Genomic DNA, 15,776 nt, shown 5'->3' with positions numbered 1-15,776 from the left:
ACCATTAAATTAAAATTATTTTGGAGGTGAATGTGTTAAAATTGATTTGCAATCTCGAAGTCCACTCTCCATCACAGTTGATATCTAAGTCAGTTTTGGAACGGGTTAATGCTCCTCTATGTAGCAGTCTTGATAACAGCTCTCTCCTGATCTCATTTGTTCATAGTTTCAGGCTAATGTCGCTCACGGTTGTTAGGAATACTTCTCTCCGTGCATTGTGCTTTACTGTGAGGAACGGCTAGGAGAAGAGCTATTTTTAAGTGCAAGGACGTCCAACATACAATAAGCCAGTGTATACAGTCAGAGTTCACCCAGTCTCTGCATATCCCCCCCCTCCTTAGGCACTTATTGTAAGTCGCACGGCCTGGCACTTAAAAACAGTACTTAGCATTGTGTAGCATCTTATCCAAGCTGTCTTTGTTGTATACGGGAATGGGTTTACCTAACAATTGTAAGTGCTTGGCACTTGTTTCTATGAACATCCTTACTGTACCGACAGCGATATATTGATGTTTCTCCTTCTTCAGACACATGTACTCATTGTAAGTGGCTTTCGATAAAAGCGTTGCCTCCTCTTCTCTCGGTGTTTGTCGTCGGCTATAGGAGACTCTGTCGCCAGGTACCCTCACCTTGACATGGCTGCCATGGAAACGGGCCAGGAGGAGATGATGCTGGCTTACGGCCAGCAAAGGGACGCCAGGCTGAGTCTGATGGGTGACCAGAGGGGGGCGCTCACCTGACCCCCACCTCAGCCCCCCCCCCACCACCTCCACCTCACACCTGGCTCTTTTTTTAAGTCGTACGGAACCAAATGTATTTAAGTTGCGTATTCTTTGTCTGGCAGTGATTCTAATGCCTGTATCATCTACGACGGGTCAGCGTTGATGATGTCTTTATGATGCTGTGATATGATCACATTCTCGTATCCATTCGAGTTAAGGGGGCGATGTTTTGCCACCAGGCTTGAGTGTGATCAGCCGTCAAACGGCTTGTAACGACTGATCACACTCACACCTGGTGGCAGGATATATCACCCCTTTAAACACACAGAGTCTCACACAGAGCGTAATCCAGGCGACTGTGTCCTCGAACAGCAGCGAGTGAATAGAAGTTAAATCATGTTTATCGCTCGAGTTGCAACATCAAGGAGACAAAAGGATTAATAACGGGAGATCAAACTCGTCTTTTTCCAGACAAAACGTTTGCGGTTCCGTGTTCAGGCTTCCGATCGACACGGGAGCTTGGGATAATCAGTTCTGATTGGGCCCCATGTGGTTCACGTTCAGCCAATCAGGGAGCTTTAGTGTTCAAAGTTGGTACAACTTCTCTGCCAAGAGGGAGACGGGAGCAATAGCCGATGAAAGGAAAGTTGTTAAACTCTTTAATACCTTCTTCATGAGGCCATCAGGATGAATTGTTATCCTCGGTTCAGATCAGTTTATCGCAGCAGGCAACGTGAGAGAGGGCATGTCTGTTACACTTTAATGTCAACCAAAGGACTACTTGTATATAAACAAACCTTTATTTATCACTTTTGAAACAATACTCATTCATATTTTTAATTATTTGTTGTTGAACTTTGTATGCTGATGTCACTTGTATCATGAATATTAAAAGATTGTTTCCAAGTACCTTGGTAGACAATGATTAGTAAATTATGTGTTATATTAACCTGTATAATTATGAAGTTCAGCAGGGATTCTTTTCAACAGTGAATGAATCAGATCATTCAAAGACCTTGTTAGAGATGAGTGATTAATGTTTGTATATTCCTTATGAAAAGCCACAGAAATCACTAAACCTCACCCTGCAGCTCCAACAGATTGGACCGAGATCAGAATAGAGTATAGAATGCATCAATATGTACATCACATCTTCCGGACGGCCTCATACATAAATCAATGAGGATCCTTTTGTCATCGCAATCACTTACTGTACAAAAATCACTTAGAAAAGACGCAGGTAGAAAGGAACGCTGATTAATACACACGGGTGGAAGGGGCTAGGGACTGGGAGGAGGAGACATCGTCAAGGGCAACAGTGTGAGGAGGAGGAGGAGGAGGTGAGAGAGACAGGTTGAGAGGGAGGAGAAGGAGACAGGAACACATCTCCTGGTCTCACAGCTCGTTGTGGTCCAGGCCTCGACGGGAGATCTTGTTGTTCAGGTCCTGCATGTGTTTCTTCATCTAAAAAAACAAACAAAACACAAACACAACAAGGCTTCAGCCGGTCGTTCATCATTTAAACCCGTGTCATAAAGTACAGCGACAGTAGAACCATCTCTACCACAACATCCTGCTAAATAAGGCAGAGAAGCGCCCTGACTCAGACAGACAGTCTTCTGGGGGTGCAACGTGTGCGTCCTCACCTTGTAGCCCATCTCCCTGGTCTTCTCCGACAGCGTGTTGTACTTGTCCTTGTTCTTCTGGATGTGCTCCGAGTCGCCCAGCGCCTCCACGTGCAGCAGCTTCTGGTGGGACAGCTCCAGCTGCTCCTGGTAGTGGCTGTGCTTCTCCACCTTGGTCTCAAAGTGCCGCAGCTCCTCCTGACCACCGGGGGGCGGCGGAGGACACCAGGCGCGTTAGGAACGAGTTTTTCCGATACCAGTTTCGGAAAATTTGATCTGATACTGAACTATCGGAATAACGGGCATCGGCGGGCACGCAAGTCTATGTCCCGATCCGATACCATCACGCGACTCCTTTACTACACGGGTAGAGAACATCACAAACACTACGGTGTCCGCTGCGGTCGCTAACGGTTGGAGGTGGGAAGTCGGAATGGGAAACATCTCTGACCGAGCGTGCGTTCGATCTACCAAGTCAGAAAAACATGGATGCTCACGCTGAACTACAAGAATACAAATGACTTATTAAAATGATAGATATCGATAAATCTAAATAATCGAGGTCTGAAAAAAATTATTTGCGACAGTACAACTGTACATCGCCGTCATCGTAAGAGAACCCTTCAATAAGAATAAGTACTTTTAGTAGCTACAAGGCTAGACGCTGTATCGGTATCGATGCTCAAGTTCAAGAACCGGAAAGGAAAACTGGGGGGACAGACGAGTACAGCCAGGGAATCGGTATTCAGGGGCGAGCGCTGGGATCCATTAACGGTGACCTCGACGCCTCCGAGCCTCAAATCAAGGGGAGGAAGACATTAAGGCGGCGGCGTCATTTATAGTCCAATCGTCCTGTGGGGAAGACTGTGCGTGCGGGTCACGCCATTGCGAGGACGGGGGGGGGGGGGAATGAGTGAAACCCCAGCATTGCTGAGCTTCTAGAAGGAAAAGCCTGGAAAATTTACTGTTTTTTTTTTTGTGGGGTTTTGGCTCAGTCTCAGTCTGTGATGTTGTTTTGCTGTCAGTAAATGTCCTTAGAGTTAGTCTGATAATCCCTCAGTGTAGATGGCTGTGGCGCCAACCAATCCTTCTCTTTTCCAAGTCGTCCAGCAGGTTAAACAGTGTCAGTGAAAACACTTTCAAAGTTTGGCAGCATTTCGAAACCATTAGTGATGATCCGCAAAAGTCAAACGCAGAACGATGTCAACAGCAGCTGTCGTATTATACCGCCACCGCGGCGGCCAGAAGATCCTCTCTCTCTCCGTCGCGCTCTGAACTGCGTTTCCCCCTCTTATGCTAAACGGTCGGTAACGCATTCGCTCTATTTTCTGAGACGCATCAATCACACGCCGCTGAAATGTCACCGGTGTAGCGCTTCTACGTTCTCTCGGGGGTTTGTTGTGATCAGATGTGAATAGAGAAGCTAGCTCACCCCCCCCTGCTGTGGACCACCGTGGGATCTTATCGGTAGACATCTGCACAGTAGTCAGCAGAGAGGGACCGCCGTTCATCAGGTTTGGTTTGTGCCACCCGTTAGGTTAAGTCACTTTTCGGGGGATATTATCTCCTCTGCTTTTAACCCATCTGGGAGCCGGTGAACACACGGGGGCACAGCAGAAATCAGCCGGGGGGGGGGCAGCCGCAGTGCAGCAGCGCCCGGGAGTAGGTGGGGGTTTCAGGTGCCTTGCTCAAGGGCACCTCATCCATGGATGAGGACATGGGAGCGTGGGGCTGGGAGATTAATTAAATGTTGATTGCGATTTCCATTTTAGCGTCAAACTATCACAACATTAACATAATCGTTTTTTTTTTATTATTATTATTATTCATTTGTTAATGTTTTATAGAAAGGGCAGAACAGCTGGATACATATTTGTACATAATTTAGATTGGAACATTTTCATTTTGACCATTTTGTGTATTTTTTTGCTGAATAAATACAACATGTTTTCAAACTCAAAAATAATCGTTTGAATAATCTGGATTTCGATATTGACCAAAATAATCGTGATTATGATTTTTCCCATTATCGAGCAGCCCTACAGGAGCGTCCTGCACAACTACTCCCCGCGTCCACATTTTATTTTTGCCACCCTCCGGTTACCGGTCCAACTCCTTAACCAGCAGGCCAGGGTGCCCCCCCCCAAAAGGGTGATATCATGCTTCTTCTACATTTCCCTTTGCTTTAGGCTGTTATATGACGTATGTATACATGTTTTAGGTCTGCTAAGCTCGGAAAATCTAAGTCCGAGGCAGGAGGAGTATTCACGCCCACCGAGAACGCCCCTCAATAAATGCACTTGTTTGCGCTCAAACTTTACTTCTGCGACGTAAAGTGGGCGGTGCCGAGGTGCAGAAACAACCAATCAGGAGCGAGCGCTCAAGAGCCTCACCTTGAGAGAGTCCAGCTCGTCCTGGGTCAGGTTGGACCTCTTGGCCGACTCCCACAGCTCGATCACCCGCGGCTCCCTGAACTCTGCACACAGAGAGGGGGAGGAACCATCAACATGGAGGAACCATCAACAGAGAGGGGAGGAACTATCAACACAGAGGAACCATCAACATGGAGGAACCATCAACAGAGAGGAACCATCAACACAGAGGAACCATCAACACAGAGACGAGGAACCATCAACACAGAGAGGAGGAACCATCAACACAGAGAGGAGGAACCATCAACACAGAGGAACCATCAACACAGAGAGGAGGAACCATCAACACAGAGGGGAGGAACCATCAACGCAGAGGGGAGGAACCATCAATGCAGAGGAACCATCAACACAGAGAGGAGGAACCATCAACACAGAGGAACCATCAACACAGAGAGGAGGAACCATCAACACAGAGAGGAGGAACCATCAACACAGAGTACCACCCTGAACCCTGGAGCAGGGTATACTGGTATTGGCGAGTACCACCCTGAACCCTGGAGCAGGGTATACTGGTATTGGCGAGTACGCAAGTCTATGCGCCGATCCGCTACCATCACATGACTCCTTTACTACACAGAGAACCTCACAAACACTACGGTGTTGTGCTGCGTTCGTTAAAGGCCGGAAATGGAAAGTCTGAATCCGAAACACATCTTCCCCAACCCACGTGCGTTCGAGCTACAAAGCTACGAAGACACGGGTTACCAAAACATGGATGCTCGTGCTCGCGCTAAACTAGAAGGGGGGGGGGGGGGGGGGGTCCTCACCGCTCTCCTCGCTGAAGCCCTCGTGGCTGAGCTTGCGGAGGCGCTCAAAGCCCTGGTTAAGATCCCTCATCTTCTCCTTCAGCTCCGTGTGTTTCTGCAGCACGGCGTGCTCCTTCACGTCGGCCTCCAGGGGGGAGATGACGTTCTTGTGGATCTCTGCAGGGGGCGAGAGAGGCCACAGAGGCCACAGGGGGGGGAGACAGAGGGGAGGAGGGGGGAGAGAGACAGAGGTTACAGACAGAGAGCGGCAGGAAAGATTTAATCGAATGAGACAATGACAGAGACGGGAGGATGGAATTGCTAATAACCAAATGACTGTAAATGCCATTACAAATGTCATGCGAGTTTTTCAATATGAAAGCAATTAGCCCTAAATGATGGATGGCTGCATTTATGGTCAATATTTGCACGGGCTAAGGCAGTAGGTCCCCCAACTTTTCTTGTCAGCCCCCCCCCCCCCCCCTTTGGTAAAAAGATGTTATTACTACAAGATAATTTCCAGAGATCTTGGAAAGATTAATTTGTATTTGTTCCATGACGTACAATCAGGGAATTAAATCGATTCAAATGTACTTAATGCACCCCTAGCTCAGTAAAGTTTACCTCGGATCATTTTTACAGAACAGCAAATCCTCAAAACAAACCGCACATAAGCTCTACGCAAACTGTTCTTGCTGCGGTCGGTTTCCAGATCGCACGGGGGCCACGAGATTTCTAGTCTGCGTTTTGTATTCACATTCAGGGAATTTGGCAGGCGCTTTCATCCAAAGCGACCTACAATAAGTACATTTATCAGAAGAAAAAGAAACAACAATATATCACTTTCGGTACAGTAAGGATGTTCATAGAACGAAGTGCCGAGCTGATAGCTAGGGTAAGACAGCCTACAGCCGTTCTGCTGTAGTGTACCTGAGGACACACAGGTCATACACACACACTCCACCGGTCAGAGAATACAAGAAAAACAGCTTGGAGAACCGCGATGAAATCGTTCTTGGCTCCAACCGGCTCATTCAGTTCATGTACGGCGAATATAAAGTCTGAGACTCCGTGTCCACGCCCAGTCAGCCATTTGAATCGTGTCTGCCAGTGGGTTTATTTACAGCTCTCGTAGCTGTTGCTTGTTCTGCCTGGGCTTTGTTTTATACCGTCTGAACCTGAGCTCTCCCCCTCAACAGTACAATACATCCCCTGTTCCATCCCAGGGGCGAAGTGAACTTTACTGGCGAAACGTAGCAACTACATTAGATATCTAGAAAGAATGCAGCAAATGTCTTTGTAGAGACAACAGTTAAAGCAGATCTAGAAACAACACGGTTAATGTTTATCTAGAAACCATGCAGTTGATGTGAACCCCTGCTGAAGGAGGGATCCCCCACTCTGCATTCCTTCTATAGATTTCTTCCTTGCTAATTAAGGGAGATTTATCTCCCACTGTAGGGGGCTAGGGTCGGGGGGGGGGGGGGGGGGTGTCATTAATATACTGTGCGGCCTGTGAAGCCCTTTGAGACTAGCTGTGATTTAGGGCTAGACAAATAAAAGTGAAATTAATTATCCGTCTGCCCCCCCCCCCCCCCCCCCCCTCCGTCTGACGCAGTTCCACCGAGCCTCCAGCTTAGGACCCACCAGGGATGGCCTAAGTGGCAAACCGGTTCACCCCTTTACATCGAGGGCGTTTATCAGACGTTGTTATCCAAAGCGACTTACGATAAACACATCGTAAGAAGGAAGAGAAACAACACTGTATCGCCGACGGTACCGTAAGGATGTTCATAGAACCATGTGCCAAGCACTAACAATCGCTAGATTTACCCATTCCCCGTATACAACAGACATAGCTAGGGTAAGACGCTACACGATGCTAAGTTCTATTTTTAAGTGCCAGGACGTAAAACATACGATAAGTGTGAAAGAGGAGTGTGAGGGGTTATAGGGGGAGGCTATGCAGAGTCTAGGGGAACTCTGAACGAGTGAGTCTGGAGTCTCTTGCGGAAGCTGGTGAGGGACTCTGCGGTCCTCACGTCGGCACGGAGCTTGTTTCTCCACTGCGGTGCCAGCACAGAAGAGTAAAGGGACTTAGAGGGCGTTTCACCACTTACACTTGGGCCGCGTCACCGCGAATTGGATAGAGCCAAGCACGCTGTCAGACACCAATCTCCTGCCACAATTTTTTTTTTGAGAGTGGTGATTTTTCTCCACAGAATTGCCTATAAAACAGGCAAGTGAAGGATGGAAGGATTTTCCAAAGGGCAGATGGTTACTAGCGTCAGAGTGGATATTTGACGGATCCACACTGAAGCCAGGCGAAGGCCTGTTCGATCGAGGACGGCCCGACCGGCGAGGTTCAGTCCACTGAGGCCGTCGCTGGTGCCGCCTCCTCGAAAGAGGCAGAGGGAGGAGAGGAGGTTCGGGCAACCGCCTACTTTCCTAGAGAACATTTAAAAGCAGGCCGATACCGATATTAGGGAGTAAATCATTTCCTATATCAATAAATCTGAGAATATCCCAAATATAGATATATCGGCCCCAGATGTATATTAAACCGCGATAATACGCAAAACGTTGAATCCAACGCTTCTCGGGATCATTTTAAATCCCGAGAGAAACGTGGGACCAAAACAATTTAAAGTTTAACTTATATTTCTGGGGTTGATCCAAGCCCATTCAACATCCACGGCAACATGAGACTCATGTAAACACATCCATGCTTCTAAGGACTGATACTGCTCTTCCAATGAATGTGTTGTCCTTCGATTTTCGATTTGAAACATCCAACATTAGAACCACGGTATAGGAGGTATGCATCTAACATCCACACCACAGGTCAAAGTCAAGGGAAAGCTGTGGTCTGCCCCAGACTCGCTCTCCTTCTCGCAATATCGGCCTGCAAACTAGCCGGCTCATCTTCTGTGTAATCCAGCCCGGATCGATAGCCCACAACTACCACATGATCAAGGAACAAAAGCCCCTTCGTCCTCTGACCTCCTAACCTGATGTCTGCGCCCTAATCCGAAGCCTTAAATCCTGGCACTTAATGTACGCACTTATTGTATGTTGTACGTCTTGGCACTTACAAATAGTACTTAGCATTGTGTAGCATCTTATCGTAGCTATCTTTGTTGTATACAGGGAATGGGTTAACCTAGCGATTGTTAGTGCTTGGCATTTGGTTCTATGAACATCCTTAATGTACCGACAGCGATATATAGTTGTTTCTCTTTCTTCTGACAAACATACTTATTGTAAGTCGCTTTGGATAAAAGTATGACTTTACATTCAAAATGTAAATGTCAGCCACGCAATCATATGCATCCTCAGGTCTGACCCAAACCGCCTGGGTCCACTTCTACCATTTGTAAAGGAAAGCATAATATATTTCAATAACTAATGTAAACAATTCAAGGTGACACAAATTCATGAGGAGGACAACATCACTCAGGAATAGATAGGTACACAGGTAAAGAATATCTCAATATCGAAGCAAACCACCTCAAAGCAGCAGTCTGCATAACAAGTAGGTTTGAAAGGATGGAAGTAGTGCAAAGTGAAACTCCCCTTCAACTGCAGATATTATACATTTGAGGTTCTGTTTAGATGCAGATGGAGAGTTGAAAACACCAGCGGTTTCTTCCAAGAAAACATTGAGCCCTTTGAGGAACGAAGGCGAATACTCCAGGTGAAAACCTGCAGCAATGCAGCAGGCAACCGACACTCATCAGTCAGAGAGAGCGTCAGAGATGAGGTGGGAGCGAGGCTATATGCAGCCGGTTCGAGTCGGGATGTGACAGACAGCGGGGGTGGATGCAGAGTGTGGCAGAATGCGAGCAGTCACAAAGATCATTCTTCTAGCGCTCGACGGAGGCTGACGGATGTTCCTCTGGTTGAATCAGGGAGAAAAAGTGAAGAAAGAGAGCGAGCTAAAGTCGACAAAACTAAAACCGCAACGTTTAAAAGGAGATATCGTAACTCTGAGATAATGAGACAATGGATCCCTGATCAGTTTCTGCTAATTGCATGGTGACTAATTATAAATTATTGTTTATAAAAGGCTGGTAGTTTATGATCTTTTCTAATAATCTGTTCCGTGTGACACTTGGTTCTATGAACATCCTTACTGTACCGACAGCGATATATTTTTGTTTCTCTTTCATCTGACAAATGTACTTATTCTTAGTCGCTTTGGATAAAAGCGTCTGATAAATGTAAATGTAAAACGCTGTCTAGAAATCCAGGGGCTGTCTTTGCGATCTGGAACTGGACAGCATCAAGGACTGTTTGTGTAGAGCTTATATGCGATTGAGGATTGCTGTTCTGTAAAAGAGATCGAGGGTAAACTCTACTGAGCTAAGAGGAATAATACCCGATTGTACATCTTGCAACAAATACAATTTATTCATCCAAGATCGGGTGGAAGAATCAGAACCAGAAGAGTTGGGGACACACTGCCTTCGCCCATAGCTGTGTTTCATACATTTATTGTGATGGATGAGTTTGTCAAATCAGATTAAAAGGGGAGGTACCAGAGGAGAGACCAGTAATTAATTTTAGCTTGTGTACAGTGTAATAATGATGTATTATTGCTGAGCCTGTACTTTAGTTTGTGTACACGTTATTAATTCTGTATAATTGCTGAGCTGCTATAATGTGATTGTGCCTTTGCTTGGTTTTTACTTTAGATTAAAGTCATAAAGAAACACATTTGGTTCTATCATACACATTGATTTGATTAAAAACAAGAAAGCACACTGTGAAAGTTCTGCATCCTCTCCTGTTGAGACGTGGGCTCGTCTGTGATCCCTAGCAGATGTCTGGGCTGGCGTAGGATGACTACGCCAGCCCAGAGGATAGGATGCCATTATGTTACGTGGCTGAAAACTGTAGGATAAAAGTGCGAGTTTTCATGTGAAACATGAAATTGTCTGGGTGACCCAGAACCTTGGAACGGTAGTGTAGCTAACGCGTTATTAGCAAAGGGTTGTTAGTGACTAGAGGATGATATGCTGTATATATGAAAAGAAAGAAAGAAAGAATGCAAGAGATGCAAAACCATCCTGGCTCCACGTTTCTGCTGCATCGGTAGATACAAACAGCCTTCTGCCTCTGCACCAGAAGGGCTCCGAGTCCGAGTCATGTCACTGATTTGTGTGTCTCTGTTATGCACACGGAGAAGTCCTTGGTGCCAGCACTTTTAAGGTTGACAGATTATCAACGGGCACCTCATACTTCTACATAATGAACTCCCTTCAAATGTATTCATGAGCAGTCGAAGTGGCTCTTCGTTACTCACTGCAGTCGCCTGACCAACACCGGGTTGTAGAATTAGACCCCCAAATGGAAACGACTTGCGGAGGAACACACCCGACAACATAAATCAGCCGGGTGTTCCCTCTGCTGATCCTACCCTCCCTGGGGGAATTATTTAAAAACGGAGAATGAAAAAGCCCTTTAAAAGTATCCCTGGAAGAATGAGCGACCAAAACTAACTTATACTTCATGGGGTCGTAAAATCCAGTTTGTGTCGTGCTCCAACTCCACAACTACCATGTCTTTAATGTGGACCCCGGACAGATTTGAGGTTGCTTGCTTCAATATTTAAGTATTTCATATCCTTGCAAGAAAACCCCCCCCATCCATATTTTATTCTGGATTTATGCTGCACCTTAAATTTATGTGAAAAGACAGAGAGGCTGGGCGTGTATAACCCCTCCCGTGCGATGTTGCTACACAATCTAAACATTAGAGTTTGTATGCATCCTACCTTAATATTTCGAGTAGCCCTTTCCCCCCCAAAAAAACTCTTACTCTTACATTGATAAAAGTCACCCCAATCGAGGTCATAAAAACAACGTCCCCCAAAAAGAGAGTGCTTTGCATTCCCTCAAATATCGGTTCTGCTGTTTGCGTGAGCCATTACGCTCCAAAAAAACCATCAAAGCCAGACCCGAAGCTGAGCTGTTGCTTTGCTCAGCAAGAATCCATCTTGAGCCCCAACGTCTACGTAAAAGGTACAATAATGAGGAAGATTTGAGCGTTTGAAGCGTTGTGTTTTTGCTGAACATGATCATTTTCCCCTCGCGGCGGTTGGAGAGAGGTTTGCAGGACCTTTGAGTCGTTCCATCGGGGAGGTGAGTGATGGGGGAGACAGACTCTTGCTGGGCCTGTTGTAAGATGGACTGGTGAAGAGGGAGACAGACTCTAACGGACCTGTTCTTAAGATGCACTGGTGATGGGGAGACAGACTCAAGCTGTTCTTAAGATGCACTGGTGATGGGGAGACAGACTCTTGCTGGGCCTGTTGTAAGATGGACTGGTGAAGAGGGAGACAGACTCTAACGGACCTGTTCTTAAGATGCACTGGTGATGGGGAGACAGACTCGAGCTGTTCTTAAGATGCACTGGTGATGGGGAGACAGACTCTTGCTGGCCTTGTTCTTAAGCTGCCCCGGCTTCAAATGAACCCGCTGGCTTGAGGTGGAAGGGGTGCAAGGGGTGCGACAGGGAGAGGAGATAAATACGGGGAGCCACGGGGGTCGGCCCCGGGGTGCTCACCCTCGGTGCGGCTCACGGTGTCCATGACGATGTTGTACTCGTGGATCTTGTCCTTGTGATGCTGGAACTCTCTCCGAAGAACCAGCAGCTCCTCCTCCAAGAACTTCCCAGAGCTCTTGGCCTGGCAAGGAGGATGGGATTTGTAGTTTATGCCAAACATATAAAAAGGCAGAGAGGAAGACAATTGCAGTTTATTAAATTATTTTAAACAGTATATACAAATATATGATTTTCAGACACACACCTTGTTCCAAAGTTTGTCAAGCCTGGGGTCATCAAACATGTCGCCCTCCTTGGTGTCGTGGTCCTTGAGAGAGTTGCTCTCCAGCGACCGGCTGTCCCTCTTCCCGTCCATCTCGTACTTGGCCAGGATGACTAGAAGACATCACAGCAACAACAGACAGGTCAAACTACAGAAAATCACAACACAGGTCAAACTACAACAAGTCAAAACACAAGTCAAACTACAGAACATCACAACACAGGTCAAACTACAACAAGTCAAAACACAAGTCAAACTACAGAACATCACAACACAGGTCAAACTACAACAAGTCAAAACACAAGTCAAACTACAGAACAACAACACACAGGTCAAACTACAACAAGTCAGAACCTTCAAAACATCAACAACAAGTCAAACTCAAAAACACAAACTACAAAGAATCAAAACATAAGTCGAACTACACTGAAAAACAACAGACAAACTACACAGAATCAGAGCACAAGTCAAACCTCAAAATGTGTTAAACATAAATTAAACTACAAAACATCCCAGCGTCAAATATGAATCTATAAGGGGCCGCTCACACTAGGGCCGCGGCCCGGTGCCCGAGCTCATTTGCATACTAAAGTCTACAACGTTTGGCTAGTGTGACCACGCCATCCGTATTCCAGCACGGAACAGCCCCTTGGCCACGGCACACTTGGGAGAGGTGTGCCGTGGACAAAGTACAGATGCTAATGCGCGGATACGCAACGTGAGCTGGATGACGTAGTCCTTGCGCGACCCTTCTTTCTTTATAGGTCCATGCCCTTCTTCCAGGTTCAGAGGTCAGAAGAAGCTACGGAATGCTACGGCCTACGTGACCTTGGTCAGCAGTTTCCGTTCCTCAACCTCTGTCCAACCAGTAAAAATGTCATTGATTAACTGGGGTCACGATGTGAGCCTACCTGCTCCCAGTCCATGGCTTCAAATGTCTCACCGATGCAAAATAGCCTTTTTTTTCACAGTTTAAAAACTAGAGGCGAAAAACATTTTACTTTGACATTACTACGCTTTTATCCAAAGTGACTTAAAATAACTCAGTTTGTCCGAAGAGGGAGAAACAACAATACATCGCTGTCTGTACAGTAAGGATGTTCATAGAACCAAGTGCCAAGCACTAACAATCACTAGGTTAACCCATTCCCTGTATACAACAAAGATAGCTGGGATAAGACGCTATACGATGCTAAGTAGTATTTATAAGTGGCGGGACGTACAACAGACAGTAACGCCTTGTTCACACTTCCTCCGTCAGTCAACGGATCTCATTGACTTTGCACGGGGCGCTCATGAAATGCATTGTGGGTCAGTCCGTTCTGTCGGCCAAAAAGTTTAGAAATGTTCAACTTTTCAGGCAGTGATGGATCCGTCGGCCAATCAGAGTGCGTTGTGCAAATATACACAAGGACACTCTCCAATGAAATCCCCTTTGTAATACAACCCAGAAGAACACGTGGATACGACAAAAAGCCCCCATCCGTCGACGGACGCATGTAGTGTGAACAAGGCTTAAGAGGGAGGGGGAGAGGAGGGGGGATATGCAAATGTAGTGTGAACTCTGTCCAACTCTTCACTTGTCAAACTCAAATTGAGTTAAAATGAGCTTCACAACAGCCAACATCAGACCAATTCAGCATCTCTTACCACCACGCACGCACGCATGAACGCACGCACGCACGCACGCACACCCACACACTTAATCTCCAAGGTTCAACTGAGCTCCTTCGCTCAGTAAACGTCGTCTCACCGTTGAAGTTCTGTCTGAGCTTGGCCTCCTTCTCCCCGCTCTCGTCCAGCCCTTCCACCTTCAGCTTCTTCCAGTGCAGCTCGTCCTTCTCCTGGATCTTCAGGTCGCTGTGGAGCTCCGACAGACGAACCGGGGCCAGCTGCATCTGACGGGTCAGAGGAGGAGAGGAGGACACCGGCGCGGTGGTCAACTACAGCTTCATCATAGTAAACCATAAGCACAGGAGGAGGATCAACACCCTGCTATAGTCGATAGGATTTGAACCATATAAACCCTAATCAAGAGGTTAGACGTCCTCATATTCATTATATTGTGATGTGAAACAGAAACGAAGGAGAAACAACAGAGGACCCTGCGGTGGTCAACATCAGACCAGAGAGCAGGCTTCACTTCACAAGGGGAGAATCAACAATACCTCTGAAGTCGATAGGATTGGATTTAGGCAGCGTTCGAACCCTAATCTAGAGGTTAGACGTCCTCATGGTCTATATTGTGATGTGAACAGACATGTGAACCCACGGTGGTCAAACACAGAGACCGGCTCCATTTCATTCAGAAGGAACTGCCAGAAGCACAAGCCTTGCGCTCGTGGTTTATTATGAATGAAGTAAAGCCTGCCGATTGCTGCCATTGTGCAAGGGTTCAACATGGTCCCTCAAACAAAATCCTATCACCTATAGAGGGATCAGGAATCTCACTGCATAGCATCCTCCACTTGAAGGCGGTGCTAACCAGGCAAGGCGACAGACATCTCTTCAGGAGCAGTCAGGATGAGGTGTCTTGCTCAGGGACACCTCGACACTCAGTTAGGACGAGCGGTGATCGAACTAACTATCTTCTGGTCTAGCTAGCCAGCCACCCGCTCTACCTCCGGAGCCACACGGCGCCCCACTTAAAGCCCTTCAGTGTGCATTGTGGTGGACGAGGGTGCTCGGCTCCTACCCTGATGGCCTTGTCCCAGACCTGGTTCAGCTTGGAGATCCTGAACTCGACCCCTTTGCCTTCACCCCCCGCCGGCTTCTGCTCGTTCTTTTCCCGGGAGTATTTCCCAGCCATGACCACCCCGGAAACGAAACACAGCAAGGCTGCGACACACTGTAGCTTCATAATTATGGACACTAATGCCTCCCAATACTGGAGAAAGAAGCTCTAATTCAAAAGCTAAGGGGGATAAGTCCAGGGTTTGCGTTCAGCTCTCTGGCGGATGCCCCGGTCATGTGTTTTCAAGGAGGAGGGCGTTCGTGGACATGTTGCATTATGGGATTTGTAGTTGCTGTTGAAGCGTGTACTCGCTGCTGGCAATTCAAATGCAGATATTATTAAACTACAATTTGAAGGGTCGCAGCTTCATTGGCAAGCGGTTTCCTAGTAACGGAGACTGTGAGAGCAAATAGGATGCGTCCACGCATTGAGTAGATGGTTTGGGTGAACACACTCAATCCTGTCCAACTTCAGGATTAGCATTAGGAGTAGACCTACTTAGATTTATGTATGTTGCTAAATAGTTGCACAATTTAATGAATATAAATAAATCATAATAAATAATGAATATGATAAAGTTGTTTTTTAAATTGTTCATATAGAACAATGTTTTTGGAAGAATACCACCACTAAAACCTTTGTCCCACGCAGACACACACAGACACACGGACACACACGCACGCAC

The 15,776-nt window shown here is 46.7% G+C and overlaps 1 protein-coding gene across 1 annotated transcript; it reads right to left on the bottom strand.

Moving 5' to 3' along the window:
- Window positions 1-1,343: 1,343 nt before the first annotated feature.
- On the bottom strand, window positions 1,344-15,380 carry lrpap1 (low density lipoprotein receptor-related protein associated protein 1). The gene is made up of 8 exons (XM_056587034.1): window positions 15,053-15,380; window positions 14,111-14,255; window positions 12,340-12,470; window positions 12,096-12,216; window positions 5,547-5,702; window positions 4,741-4,823; window positions 2,369-2,545; window positions 1,344-2,186 (listed from the first exon to the last, which is right to left on the bottom strand). The coding sequence occupies exons 1-8, from the start codon at window positions 15,215-15,217 to the stop codon at window positions 2,118-2,120; spliced, it is 1,047 nt and encodes a 348-aa protein (XP_056443009.1). The 5' UTR covers window positions 15,218-15,380; the 3' UTR covers window positions 1,344-2,117.
- Between the last annotated feature and the right edge of the window lie 396 nt (window positions 15,381-15,776).

Source organism: Gadus chalcogrammus, chromosome 3 (assembly GCF_026213295.1).
Source record: "Gadus chalcogrammus isolate NIFS_2021 chromosome 3, NIFS_Gcha_1.0, whole genome shotgun sequence".
Taxonomy (NCBI): Eukaryota; Metazoa; Chordata; class Actinopteri; order Gadiformes; family Gadidae; genus Gadus; species Gadus chalcogrammus.
The sequence above is the reverse complement of the archived record's forward strand: the minus strand, read 5'-3'. Positions and strand labels throughout refer to the sequence as shown.